The sequence below is a fragment of the Melospiza georgiana genome, chromosome 2 (genome assembly GCF_028018845.1).
Source record: "Melospiza georgiana isolate bMelGeo1 chromosome 2, bMelGeo1.pri, whole genome shotgun sequence".
Classification (NCBI taxonomy): Eukaryota; Metazoa; Chordata; class Aves; order Passeriformes; family Passerellidae; genus Melospiza; species Melospiza georgiana.
In genome coordinates this window covers 96,900,543-96,915,482 of record NC_080431.1, presented here as the reverse complement: position 1 = coordinate 96,915,482, position 14,940 = coordinate 96,900,543, and the positions used below count along the sequence as shown (strand labels likewise).

The window sequence follows — 14,940 nt, the reverse complement described above, 5'->3', positions numbered from 1 at the left end:
TTCAGAGACTGGGTAAAAAATCCCTGTGCAGTGTGTCTGGCTTTGTTTACCTGGAACATCAGATCATTGAAAGGCACTGTGTGGAGGAGGTGGGCCTTTATGGGAACCATGTTGTACCTGTTGAAGCATCTTCTCTCACAGCATAGTTGTGAGTGTCATGACTGAGGCTCGAGGGGTGCCTGAATTGCCTGAATGCTTTGTAGGGTGAGCAGAAGAGTCATGTCATTGGCTCCTGGCCACTAGCCATCATGTACCTTATCTCAGTCCTGAACAGCTGTGACATCTTCAGCAGGGGTAGTGGGAGCAGGTTGGAAACAGGATTGGAAGATGATTTATAATTATATTTTTTTTCCACTGCTCCATGCTTATATATGATGTTGAGCCTGCATTTTTCTGTATCTGAGTTACAGACACCTAGGATTTTTAGGACAACAATATGTTTATCATGTAAATGTCCCCTTTAATCTTTTCTCCTAAATGACCAGATTTTCCAGGACGGTGTTTCAGTGAAAGTCTTGTTACTGATTATTGAGTTTGAACTGGCCTGTGGCTGCTGGAGTTCAGAGCACATACAACAGCCCAGATTTCTTCATGTTGGCAATGAAGTATTGGGGGAGACATATTTGTGCTGTGCTTTCCTATTCTAGATAGCTGGAAAACTGCCCTTTTTCATCTGCTTCTTGGTGTATTTTGCCCTCCCAGGATTGTTTGAGTTTGCACACTGAGTCACAGAGCAGTGTCTCTGCAGTCGGTGCCAAACCAACAGGAGATCTCATTCTTCTGTCCAAAACAGCTTTAAAGCCCATAAATCCCAGTTCCCTCTCTCTAGAAGCAGACACCAACACACCTGGAATACTCCTGGGAACATCACAGGGTTAATTCCAGTTATGGAGATGTTTATCAGCAGGGCTGAGTGCAGGAAAGCCTCCTGAGCAGCTCTGGGTTTGGAGGAGCAGCAGTCCACCAGCATGGATGTGGCCTGTACAACCAGGGGAGCAATTATTCCACAATTATTCCACTTTCCTCACAGCTCAGGAGCTAAGGGACACCTTGGAAGATGTGAGGTAGCAGGTTAAAAGCATGCTGCTTACACAGCACATAAATGTGAGTGTTGGTGGATGTGAGGGAGTCTGACATGTGGGTTCAGACCTGTGCACTGTAAGTCAAGCAGGTAACACATGCCACCTCCTGTAGCAATGGATTGTCAGAAATTAGTGTATTGTGCTCAAATTCCTCTGCAAACAGTGATGGCTCATTTCCCACTTACACTGCTGGCTCTGCCAGAGCAGGCTGAAGGCTGGTAGGGTATTTTTCTGGCACACAGCTCAGCTGTTGCATTGGGGTGACTGAACTGGGACTGTTCCATGTAAGGTTTCACATGCCCTTCCAAACCTGGTGATGCCACCTGTCAAATCACAGAAGGATTTGGGATGGAGGGGATTTTGAGCTCATCCACTTCCAGCCCCCTGCCATGGACAGGGACATCTTCTACTAATCCAAATTGCTCCATGCCCTGTCCAACATGGTTTTGAACACTTACAGGCATGGGGCAGCTACAGCTACTCACATGTCTGTATTGGCCTTTTCATGCTTGGGTTGTACCTCTTTGACTTTTCCCACTCCATGTGCTTCGCCCATGGTGGTTTTGCCCACCCTCTGTGCTCCCAGACCTGCTCTCCTCTTCGAGTTGGCTTCACCTCCTCAAACTTGGATTTATAAGAGCTTCCCTTTGATTTTGAGAATTTGTTTCCAGGAGTTTCTCCTTGGCCCCTAGCCTGTTTGTGCTGTCAGGGCTAGGCTTACCAGGATTCCTCCAGGATCCCCTGTGTCCTGGGAGCAGCTTTCCTGCCTTGAGAGCTGCACAGAAATGCTGTTCCTCTCTCCCTTCCCCTTCCCTTCCCTCCCTTCCCCACAATGTGCTGCTCCATGTTTTCACAGAGCACCATGGTGTGTTTCTGGCCCTGCAAAGGGTGAGGGGTGAGAGACAGCAATGAGCTCTCTCCAAGAATACAACAGCCACATTAAAGGGTTTCAAGCAGCTCACTGTGTCCTCCTGTCCAAGCAGATCCTTTCCCTGGCAGGAAAATCTAGCAGGGATTGTGCTTTCATGTTCCAAGATACTGTTCAGTTGGGATGTTTTACTTCCCCCCTTCTTCTGCAAAGCAGAGAGCAGTTCCCAAGAGGGTGAGCACATCTGAGGGTGTCTCACACTCTGCAGTTAAACAGTGACATATTGGGACAGGGCTGGGGAAAATGTCTAAGAGGCTGACAGAAACAGAAGCTATTGTTGTTGCAAAAGTTCAAGTTTCCAGCTTCCTCTTCCTCCACCTGTCAGGATGGAGTGCTGGGCATGCTCCCAGCACTGAGCACAAACTCAAACATGCCCTCTGGGCTCAGCAGTGTCACCGAGTCAGTCACCCAGAACCCCAGTGACGGGTGAATAGAAGGCACATCTGTCCGGGGGCAGGGGGGGAGAAGGCTCATCGCTGCGATGTGCGCTCTGTATCTCTTCTGCAGGGATCAAAGTGCTAAAGCTTGGGAGCTGCTGGCTTGGCTAAAATAGGGCATATGCACAAAGCAGTAGGTGCTGCTCTGCCCAGATTCCTTCAGCAAATTCCACAGCAGACAGGGATGTTCATAGAGTCAGGGAATCACAGAGTGGTTTGGGTTGGAAACGACCTTAAAGCTCGCCCAGTTCCAACCCCCTGCCATGGGCAGGGACACTTTCCACTAGACCAGGTTGCTTCAAGCCCCATCCAGCTTGTCCTTGAACACTTAAAGGGATGAGGCAGACATGGCTTCCCTGGGCAGCCTGTGCCAGTGCCTTACCACACTCATAGGGAAAAAATTCTCCCTAATATTAAATCTAACCCTGCCATCTGTCAACTTTCTGCCCTAAAACCATTACCAAAAAAAAAAAATTATTGAAATCCCTTAAATATGAGTACTTCCCCAGTCACAAACAGCACCAGCTCTGGTTCAGGGCTCTTCCCCTGACCAGGTCTTGAATTGCAGCATCCCAGAAGAGTTCATGTTGGAAGAGACATTTAAAGGTCATCCAGTCCAACTCCTGCCAGGGGAAGGGACATCTTGGTGCCACCACTGCAGTCAAAGAACAGTTTGTCATTTGAGAAACACTGGAAATGGCGCTAATAGAGCTGTATCCATGTGAGAAACTCCTTAGGAGGGGAGTGTCCTGGATCTTACTTGGTTAAAATGTGGATAAACATCCTAAACATTGATCAGAGTATTTTATTTAATTAAAATAAAATACTCCTGCTGGTAAATACATTTGGCTGTCTGGGATCTGAGCAGTGGTCTTGGCTTTATCGATTGTCATATCATTAAATCAGGCGGAGAAGAAATAAATGGTGGGCCTGAAGACCCTGAACATAAAGTTCAGTTGTCTGAAAATCTGTTAAGTTGCTGAGCATCTTGCAATGATTTAACCAAAAAAAAAAAAAAAAAAGCAGTCCAGCTTCTAAATGAAATGTCAATGCATATTATGGTAGATGGTATGATACAAGTAATTCCCTCGCTGGGCTCAGTGATGTGGCATTCCAGATGCTTATGATGATCTAGATTCCTGAATGGAAAACTACTTGACTGATCCTAATACCTTTGCTCCAAGCCTGTAACCTAATGCCACAGGAGAGGCTCCAGCATCCTTCCTGTTGGATGCACGATGATTAAACAGGTTTGGCTGCCAGACGAGGATCTCTTTCATTATTTTGTTTAAAAAATGAAGATAATTCATTATTCAGTATGTCCTTCCGGTGTGTCTGTAGAGAAAAAAGCCTTTCAGTACTCATAGGTATTTTTCACTGGCTCCAAAGTGTCTTGAGAATTCTAAAATCACAGGATGGTAGAATGGCTTTGGTTGGAAGGGACCTTAAAGATCATCTAGTCCCAACCCTTTGCCATGGACAAGGACACCTCCCACTAAACCAGGTTGCTCAAAGCCCCGTCCAGCCTGACTTTGGACACTTCCAGGGATGGGGCAGCCACAGCTGCTCTGGGCAACCTGTGCCAGGGCCTCACCAACTTCACAGGGAAGAACTTCTTCCCAATGTCTAATGTAAATCTCTCATCTTTTAGTTTAAAACATCATCTTTTTATTTGAAATAAGGGCTGATGTCCTGTCCTTTTTCTCACAGGGATATATTGAAGAGTTACACTGCAAGTCCTATTTATGAGAAAACAAATGTAACAGGAGAAGGGGGTTGACTTCACACTGCCATAATGCAGGGAAGAAACTGGGAAAGAAATATCCATTCACATGGCTACCCCATCCCTGGAAGTGTTCAAGGACAGGTTGGATGGGGCTTGGAGCAAACTGGTCTAGGGGAAGGTGTCCCAGGATGTGACAGTGGGATTGGAACTGGATGATCTTCAAGGTCATTTCCAGTCCAAACCCTCCCATGAAATGTTAAAACTCATGACAGGTGAAATTAAGACAGACTCTTTGCAGCAGAGCAACCCAGTGGCTGGCAGGTGACCAGGATGGTCTCTCTGCCCCTTTAATGTAAAATCATATAAACACCACGGTCACGTGCAAATGGGCCTGATGCTTTGCAAAATTACATCAGTTAAACTCTGCTGGGGATATTAATCAGTGGTTGGTGTTGGGCTTTAAGGCTTTTATTGCCAGGCAGAAGCTCCCAGCCTGAAGGGGTTTGTGTGCCTCCATCCTGGCATAGCTGATGCCTTCTCACCTGCAGTTTTGGTGTTGGGGTTACCATGCCCCTTCTGGGATCTTTCTTCAGGCTCCCTCTCCCTTGTCATCCAGATGCATTTATTTCCTGGATTTTCTGTGGCTATTAGGCTGTCACAGTGACACAATGTAGGAAGGGGGTGATGTGAATGTTCCTGCTTTCAAATGATTTCCAAATGGACAAGTAAATACAATGAAATTCAGAAATGACTTGGACATGTTGGTCCACACCTCTGTGAGACAGGTGGAAGGGGATTTGGCATCACAATATCTGGGAAAGGATTGTTGGAAGTAATTAGGGTGAGTCAGGGGAGACAGTAAGATGTCTGCCCTTGCATCCTGAGCTCTGGTGCTGGTGGGAATGGCTCCTTGGGGTCTGGGGGAGCTGGGTGTGAGTTTGTTCCTTCAGTGGCAGCGAGCAAGCAGTTTTCCAGCTGAGGGAGCAGCTCCCTGTGCCTGTGCAGAGGACACGGCACACATGGTGGCACAGATGGAGCTGTGGTGTGGATTTCTGCTGCAGGCAGTGTCCTTCCAGCTGGAGCAGGTGACAGTGTGACCAGCAGCAGCCATGGGTCTGAGTCAGGCTACCTTATCTCTGTTGTGAGTGCAAACACCTCTGTAAGGGGAGCTGCAAAGGGAGCTGATCTGTGCAGATAGCAATCTGCTCTCCCCTGTGTGTCTGGGCACATCACCAGGATGGAAAGCTGTGGGGCTGCACAGGGATATTTCTCCTTTCAGCATTCTGTTGTCTGAGAGTGCTCCTCAGCACTGCAGAACTGGCAGCACAATCTTGGCATTCACTTGCAGGGATGTGGTGCTGGCAGAAGGAGAAAGCATAAGGATATTTCACAAATTCTTCATAGAAAGGGCTGTCCAGCCCTGGCACAGGCTGCCCAGGGCAGTGGTGGAATCCCCATCCCTGGAGGGATGTAATAGATGTGTGGATGCAGCACTTGGGGATGTGGGTTAGTAGTGAGCTTGGCAGTGCTGGGGGAATGGTTGGATTCAATGGTCTCAGAGGGGCTTTTCCAACCCAAATGATTCCATAATTCTGTGCCATACTCTGCAGGGGGCCAAGGCTGCTCTTGTGCACCTCCCCAGATGAGTTTACTGGGCCCCTGGATAGTGCAGGGGCTGCAGCTTGACCAATGTTAGCCATATGCAGGGCTGTGTAGATCCAAACCCCCATAAGGCTGTAGGTGAATCATCCCTGCTCTCCATCACACTGCTGGGTGGTTCTTCAGGTATTAAACCACATAGAAAAAGGAAATCAAAATTGGATCTGGAGTGGATTCTGTGTGAAAATTTGTTCTTCAAGTATCAGACTTCTTTGGACCTAGGTCCCGTTGTTGACTGCCAGATAGTTCATTACCACTGAACTTTAAATTGTAACCCTGGTAAAGAGAACATAAAGCTTCTGTTGGTGCTGTGGTAATTTACAGTGGTCACAGCCTCCTGAGTCACAGTTGGGAGCTACAAATGGAGGCTGCCAGTTATGATTCTAGCATTTCAGCTATTAGGTTTCTCTCCAAGTGTGTGATGAACAGTTCAGAGCATCCAGAACCACGGCACTAACACTGGCCACTCCTGTCAAAAAAAGGGTGGTGAGATTGTCCACCCAGACCCATTCCCTGTGTATCCTACCACCACCCAGTCAGAAGAGTTCACCAACATGCTTCTGTGTAGGGCTTGGCTGAAGCCATCTGCCTGTTGGCTCTCAAGCCCTACTCTCTGTCAAGTAAGGCAAGTAGTTCAGCTGGAGAGGAATACAGGCTTTTTATTCACATGATGTTTATCTGGCTGGTTTGTCCAGTCAGTGGGTGAACTGTGTTCAGCTGTGCTCAAGATACCAGCCAAAGTTCAGGCATTGCTACTTGGAAATAACTTTAGGATTATCATACCATGTATCGTAGCACTGAGGGGTTTGGTTGGGAGGGAGCTCCAAGACTATCTAGTTCCAACCCTTCTGCCATGGACAGGGACAGCTTCCACTAGACCAGGCTGCCAGAAGCCCTGTCCAACCTGGTATTGGACACTCCCAGGGATAAGACAGCCACAGCTTCTTTGGGAAACTTGTGCCACAGCCTCACCACCCTCACATCCAAGAATTTCTTCCTGATATCCCATCTAACCCTGTCCTCTGTCAATGGGAAGCCATTCCCTCTTGTCCTGTCACTCCAGGCCCTTGTCCAAAGTCCCTTCTCCAGGTCTTTTGGAGCCCCTTTAGGCACTGGCAAAGGCTCTAAGTTCTCCCTGGAGCCTTCTCTTATTCAGGTTGAACACACCAGGTGTCTCTGTATGTAAGTGTATTTGTTCCTTGGGATAAGTTTCTAGTGAAACTACTGTGGAGGTTTCCAATGAGGTGGAGGAAGGTTGGCAAGACACCCTGGGTATATCTGTGAGTGTTCTCTGGACCAGCTTTCCTTTTTTTTTCCCAACTGTAGGAAGAGGAATATGGTTCGTTTACCTCCTTTTCACTCATTCCATCCCAGCACTGTTAACCAGTGAGAGCATTGCCACCAGAGCAGACCAAGGGTGAGGAATTTGGAAAGGCTGTCTAAGTTCTGATGTGAACCTCTCCAGGTCCTTAAAGAGCTGATCTGACTTGTTCAGTGCATGCAGGCACTCAACCTGACCTTGACTTCCTTGCCTGAGATTCTGGGCAGAATTTTAAGACTTCAAGTGTGTTGCTTGCACAGGTGGAGCATGGCTGCTGTGTTCACTTGTGTGTCTCCCAGCAGGGAGTTTAATGACAGCTCTTCCCTGTTATACCTGTGTGGAGGATGCACTGTGCAGGGACAGCCTCACCCAGAAAGGAAGATGAAAAAGCCTTAATGTGTGAAAAGGGAGAGGGATAAACCAAGGGGCAGAGAACTGATGACTCTTGCATGGTCCACCCTGCTTTCTAAAGCCTGACCCACAGCTTCCCTGTCTTGGTACTGGCAGCACCTTGCTCCTGCAAGAAAAATGGGTTTGTAATCATGGATTTGGTTGTGTGGAGGGACCTTTTACACAGGCAGAAAGTGGCAGGACAAGGGAAAATGGCTTCAAACTGACAGAGGGGAGATCTACATTAGACATGGCAAAGAAGTTCTTCCTTGAGAGGGTGGTGAGGCCCTGGCACAGGTTGCCCAGAGATGCTGTGGCTGCCCCCTCCCTGGAAGTGTCAAAGGCCAGGTTGGACAGGTCTTGGAGCAACCTGGTCTAATGGAAGGTGCTCCATGCCTATGGCAGAAGTGATGGAACAAGATGGCCTTCAAGGTACCTTCTAGCACAAACCTTTCTGTGAATCGTTCTTTGATTCTATGGCTTGAACATGCAGGGTTTAGAGTTTGTCTCATTTAACTTGAGCACTGTAAAATTTGTGTCTCAATTCTGAACTTCCTTTCTTCCTTATGGTATGCAGAGAGAACTATCATTTCATACTGCCTGGGTTCAGCACATGTTATAGGTTGAGCTAAAGTATCTGCTGCAAAATCTGTCCCTTGCCATTATCTTGCAAAAGCTGAGAAAATTTTGGAGACATGAGGATAGTATGGTTCCTAATATATTTAAGGGTTGTCTTATTTGTTCTTATGCTGTATGAGAAAACTGTGAAGTGTCTGCAGGTGGCATGGGCTTTGGAGGTCCACTGAGCTGCTTCTGAAGCCTAATGGGTGCTTTGCAGCCGAAGGATTCAAATGTCATTGGGTTTATCAGTTTTGCTACTGATTGGTTCTTCAGAAATTAGACTGAACAGAATAAATAAACAAATGTACAAACAATACAGAAAGCAAGATGCTGGCATTGCACCCTTTGAAAGGAGTGGGATTGCCATCACCTGAATGTTTGTTTAAGTTTGGTCACCTTTGAGAACTATTGAATCAACTTCATGTTGGGTCTTTTTTGGGCCATGCTGGAGCAGGTGCCTGCACAGTAAAACATTCTGCTTTCCCTCATTAGCTCCAGAATGCCTGAGGTGCTCTCTTCATATCTGTTTCCTGACCATATCTCTCCCCTTTCCAGGTTGTTGGAAGAAGGCACAGATGTGAATGCAAGGCACAAGCTTGGCTGGACGGCTCTCATGGTGGCAGCTATCAGCAGGCACTCCAGGTATGTGCATCTCACATCATGATTACTCACTTCAACCTTTTCCTAAAGTCACACTGAGCTCTGTAGAGGGTCCTCATAAAGTTTGGGATGTGTTGTGAAGCTTAACCCAAGGGAGCTTATCACTCTCCTTGTGCCTAGCATGTGGTGTAAAAGATCAGGGCAGGCTGCTCCCCCGTCCCGCGGATGTGACAGCTGAACTGATGGTGCCATTCCACACCAGCTCTCAGGTTTTGGCCATGGATGAGCCCATACCTGTGGGATGTTGTTGTGGTGGGCACCCCACCAGCCAAAATCCCTCCTGTCCCATATCTTCTCCCTGGGGATGGTGTCACTGGGGCTGAATGCTGTGCCCTTGCTCCACAGTTCCCATGATGATCACTCTGGCTTCTTGTAACCTTTTAAAGACACTCCTAAATATATTCAGTCTACAACTAAATTCAATTAGGTTTTTTTTATTTAAGGAAAAAAAGAGAAAAAGAAATCCAATTTTGGAAAATGTGGGACAGACGGGAGAATGAGCTTTGATGTTACAACCTCTCAGGGATGCTTTACTTAGTCACAAGTTCATAAGCAAAAAAGCTTAATTACTTGGGAAAACACAGGATTAAAGCAGTGCACAAAGGCTGAATATCCGCTCTCGGGTGACACTATCCCAATCCATGTGCTGAGTTCGTGTGTGGTGCAAACTTTGATGTGTGCTATGACAAGCTGAAAGTCGTGACCTCCTCAGGGAGCTCCTTAAAACAGGCCCAGAGGTGGGGGCTTGTGAATGTTTGTTTAACTTTGATGTCCGAGCAGCAACGGGCTCTGTTATTTGCCTGCCCATGAAGGGATGGGCTTGGGAGCCTCCCACCTTTCCCAGTGGACAATGGTCAGCAGCAGAGTGTGACGACTGTTGACCATTCCAAGTGACTGGTGAAGCAGAACAGGACTTCCCGAGTTGCAAAGGCTAAGGGGAGACAGGGAGAAAGGCTGTTCATGGGACAATAATTACCTAAAATCAGGCCTAAAATCAAGTGGAAATGCTAATGAAAACATCTTGACAAAAAAAGTGTGGACTCCAGGCTGGTCCCTTCTGAGAGGGCAGAGTCATCACCACGTCTGTCTTTGTTGTGTACCTGGCCAAAAGAAAAAGGGTTTGGCTGTGTTGGGCAAATTCTGTTTATTTTTCCCACATTTTAGATGAATACTGACTTAAAGTGAAAATTAAGAAGACCTTGAATACCTGAAGCTCAGTATAACTTTTCTCCAGATAGCAGAAGAGTAATTAGATACTGTTGGACTTGATCTTAAAGGTCTTTTCCCACCTTTGTGATTCTGATTCTATCCTTTCTGGAGGCAAACATAAATGAAAGCTTATTGCTTATGTAACAGCTCTGGCATTGTGCCAGACAAGGTTTTGGCCCTCAGTCCTGTTTCTAGACTTGAAATGTTCACAGTGCAGAGTGGGAAATGCATTGAGCTGGATCATGACCCACAGAGAGTTTGAAATTCTTACAAATGGTTTGTTAATCGACCTAGTCCACAGGGTGAACTGTGTAACTGAAGCTAGATGTTGTGGCCAGGGTGTAATGGGGAAGGGAGGAGTCAAAGGCACAAGGATGCAGGATGGTTTTGTTTATAGAGTGTGGTCCTCTGTAAAAGGTTGTGCTCTAAATCTGCTTTCTCCAGCCACAGCAGCTGATCTCAGAATCAGTATCATGGGTTGGAAGGGACCTTGAAGATCCTCCACTTCCACCCTTCTGCTGTGAGCAGGAGCACCTTCCACTAGACCAGGTTGCTCCAAGCCCAGTCCAACCTGGTCTGGGACACTTTCAGGGATGGGGCTGCCACAGCTTCTCTGGGCAACCTGTGCCTGAGCCTCACCACTCTCTCAAGGTAGAATTACTTCCCTATATTCAATCTAACCCTGTCCTCTGGCAGTGTGAAGCCATCCTTCCTTGTCCAATTGCCTGTGTAATCCACCTGATGTGATGGATTTGAAGTTGTTATGACTTTTGGTCCTTCACACCTCAGGCCAGCACCTCTGGAGATGTGAGCTGGGCTGTCCCTGGCTCAAAGATGGCTGAGGTGCAGCCAGCTGAACAGGACCTACAGGTACTGCTTGCCTGCAAAAAGATCAAGGTCATTCCATTTTAACTTATTGGCTTTCTCACCACTTCCTATTTTATGGCTAATGATACCTCCACAGGTTCCTCAGCATGGTTTTGAAGGGCTGGCATGCTGGGAATTGGGATGAGTGTTTTCAGCTAATAAAAAGGAAGCCTTCATCCTCAACCCCTTTCCAAAGGTGTTTTTCAGAGAGGAACGATGTTTTCAGTCTCCGCTGTGCGCTGGAGATTTCTGTGACCTGTCCTTTAGCTTTGTCATGTTTCCCAATTTCCACAGCCCTCACTCTTCCAATTAGACAGCCCCAGTCCATCTGTTTAATTTAATTCCAGAGGCACTGCTTTAATGATTTCTGTCAGTTGCCATCAGCTACAAGATGAAATCCAGCATGCTGGAAGGCAAGTTTGGGGTCCATCTTTTCTTTTTACAGCAAAACAGTGATCATCTTCTTCCTCTTGGAAATGTCTTGTATCTAAAATGTGGGGAGGCATTAAGAAGCATTCTGCAATATTGCCATGGATAGGTCTGGAGGAGACTGGTGTCTGCCTGGGAGGGGAGATACAGTAGTGGATCTAGTGGAGACAGATATTTAGAGTTTCATTTTTACATGAGACAATGTCCAAATATTTTGGCTCCATGATGATACATGTTGTAACTGGGTTGTGGGCTAAAGACACATCAGCTGTGACCATGTTTACAGCAGCAAAGGAAGGTTTTGTGTGTAATTCCCATTGCTGTGGGAATTGCCATAGCATTGTCATACTTTTAGTATTTAAGCTTTAATTAAATGCATACTCAGAGCTTTGTGGGGTTTGGGCATTTGTTAAAATAAGCAATAAAGCTATCATAAATGAAACCCCAAAGCAGGTAGGACTTTAGCTGTATGGCTGTATTCTGTAGAATAGTGACCTTTTCTATATCTGGTTATCAGCTACTCCGATTTTTATCATTTCCACAGAAATAAAGTGACAGTGAAATATCAAGTCATCTCCTCAGCCTCCTCTGCCTCCTCTGAGGCAGAGAACTGCTTGTGTGGTAGGGGAGACTAATGCACAGAGCAGCATGGAAAATCTGAGTCCCAGTGGGATAAGTTTGAGTAGTTGTGAAAAACACTGGAACCTGCTTCTGCTCCCATTCAACCACATTGGCACAACACCTGGGCAGCAACTCTGAAGGCTGGAGTATGAGCATGAGTCTGATGAGGGGTGGCTGGGGGAGCTGGGGGTCTCAGCCTGGAGAAAAGGAGGCTCAGGAGCGACCTTCTCACTCTGTAAAACTCCCTGAGAGGTGGGTGGAGCCAGATGGGGGTCACCTTCTTCTTCAAGGTAACAAGGGACAGGGGAAAACAGGAAACGGCCTCAAATTGTGCCATAGGAGCTTGAGGATGGCTATTAAGGAAAATTCCAAGCCTGAAAATATTGTCAAACCCTGGAAGAGACTGCCCAGTGCAGTGGTGGGGTCACCATCCCTGGAGGGATTTAAAAGTCCTATGGAAGTGGCACCTGGGGACAAAGTTTAGTGGTGGCCTTGGTAGTGCTGGAGGAACAGTTGCACTCAATGATCTCAAAGGGGTTTTCCAACCTAAATGGTTCTGTGATTCTGTGATTTTTGGGCTTCCAGAGTTTTCTGCATGGCTTAGGTGGTGGGGAGGAGCACCTGGGTGCACTCACAGGGATTGCTTTCTCAGAATGCAGTTCAAGTGCAGTTCAAGCCTGTGCAAGTCTCCATAAAGGCTTTCACAGTAGCAGCAGCAGCAATACCCATGTTTTAATTGGACAGAAGTGCTCCAGCTCTCAGAACATCATTTTGTTCCCCTCTGGACTCACTCCAGCAGCTTCACATCCTTCTGATTTTGGGTGGCCCAGAGATGGAGGCAGCACTGCATGTAGGGTCTCGCCTGAGAGGAACAGAGGGTCAGAATTGCCCCCTCCTCTGCTGTCCATGCTGTGGGATCAGCCCAGGGCACAGATTTCTGACAGTGCACTGCCAGGACATGCTGAGCTTTGCCTTCCTGTTTCACTGGGGGCTTTAGCCTCCAAATTCCCCTTGACTCTTCCCTACATCATCTGCTCATCTTCATTTTCTTTTTGCAGCTTTTATTTCCTGCACACCTTTTCTTCTTCTGCCTTCCTCTTCAGGTCTGCATCTCTTTGCATTTCTTCACCTTTGCTTCTCAACACCTTTCTTCTGGGAATGACCAATGCCAAATGACTCCTCCCTGAGCCTTGGCTCTCCTTTTCCTTCTCTGCCTTTCTGTGAAGATCAAAGGTTCTCCCATGGAACCAGCAGGGCTTGGGCCAGCACTCCAGCCCTCCTTAGGGAGAGGAGTCAGGAAGGAGTTTGTTCCTTGCCTCCATGTACACTGCTGGGAGCTGTGCCTCATCCACATGTGCATTGAAGATGCTCTGTGGCTGTTTTATATTGGTAATGACAATTCCTCGTGCACTGTGATTTTCTAGTGGGTTTGTTCTGAGATTGGTGAAGGGTGACTGATCTGGAGCTGTTCCCTGTCTACAGGCAGTGACATGATGAACTGGTGCAGTCTTGTTGTCTATATTAGGTACATACATCTGTTCCATGGGGGTTTCTTCACTCCTTTCACTTTAGGCAAGTCATTCAGAGCTGTCTGCAGTGGAGCTGGAGAAATATCTGAGTACCTTTGGAAGAAGATAGGGCCCAATGTGTCACCTGTCAGAGAGCTGCAGAGTTGGGTGTGGGTTTCAGCTGTGGTGACAGAATGTTAGGAGGGCCTGATCCTACAAACTGGGGCATTGACTTTCAGCCACTTCCTGTCTGGGTGTTTTTGATGAACAGTGACCACTTGGCTGTTCCTGCAGCTGTTACTCACACCTCTGCCTTGGCAGCACCCCCATCTCAGACCCTGGGGCATGAGCATCTCTGTTTTCAGGGATGAACACCCTCTGATATCTTGCAACTGAGGCACAATGTGATGCTGTCAATTTAGCAGGTTCCTGCACCTCTCCAAGCCACAGAAATGGCTTCTCTTCACATTTTCTGCCTGCTCCAGGCAGGGAGCAGGGCTGCTAACCCTCCTCAACTCCCTTGTGTGCCTTCACCATGCCTCTGAAACATGATTCACCCATGTCACACTCTAAAGAAAACTGAAGAATATAACAATTACCACCCTTCAAGATTTTTCCCCTTTTTTTGGATTCCATAGTTCCTTTTTATTCCTTTTTGAGGAGTCAGTCATTTTCATCTGGGTTAATAATAACACATCACAGCACAAGGGGTTGCTGCGGCTGCCTGGCTCTCTGTGCCATGGGTAGCTGTAAACATGCTCCTGGGAAGGCACACATCCACATTTAGCTTAATCTGAGCAACAGTTCCTCCCAGCCCTCCTGCTGGGCTGAATTTTGCACAGTTAAGATATAACCAGGCAAGGATGTTCTTTGTGTGGCTCCTGCCAGAGCTCAGGGCAGCCGCGGATCAAAGCCCAGCCGGGCGTTTGCATTGTGCTGATAACACACGGTCATGGGGATCACCAGGCTTCTTGGTTCACCAACCCCAGCTGCCGGCGGTGGTCCAGGCATAGCATCTCTCTTGAGGCAGCCCCAGTCACCTCCCACCATCTCAGCATTGATCTCCCCACCCCCTGTATTGTATTTATGTATTTATTTATTGAACAATATGTTAGTGCAGCCATTACAAGCAGAAAGCACTTTCCCCAATCGATCGAACTGCCCAGCCAGCTCTAGCTCAGCATTGCCCTCTGAGTCATCACCAGGGTCAATTTAGATTTATATTCATGCTGATGAATAGGCTCTGCCTCTAATCCAATCAAAACTTGATCAGCAAATTAAAACTCAGCTTGTTGAGGCTGTTGAACCCAGGTGAGTTATGGAGGGAGCTGCAACAGCCCAGCTGGACAGTGGCATCCCACTCCTTCTAGGATCTGGTGTAGGGGGTTGTTCTGCCCCAGTGCCTCACAGCAAGAGGCAAAACACAAAAAGTGTATGGGCCAGAGAATCCCTCATTTGAAACTCACTCATCGTGGGATGGTT

General features: G+C 47.3%; 1 protein-coding gene across 1 annotated transcript in view; it reads left to right on the top strand.

The window, feature by feature from the left end:
- Positions 1-14,940, top strand: part of CLPB (ClpB family mitochondrial disaggregase) — a 73,821-nt gene that overhangs the window by 6,667 nt on the left and 52,214 nt on the right. Inside the window, exon 3 of the mRNA XM_058045770.1 lies at positions 8,720-8,806. Within this exon, the coding sequence (XP_057901753.1) occupies positions 8,720-8,806 (87 nt within the window). The remainder of the gene's footprint in view (positions 1-8,719; positions 8,807-14,940) is intronic.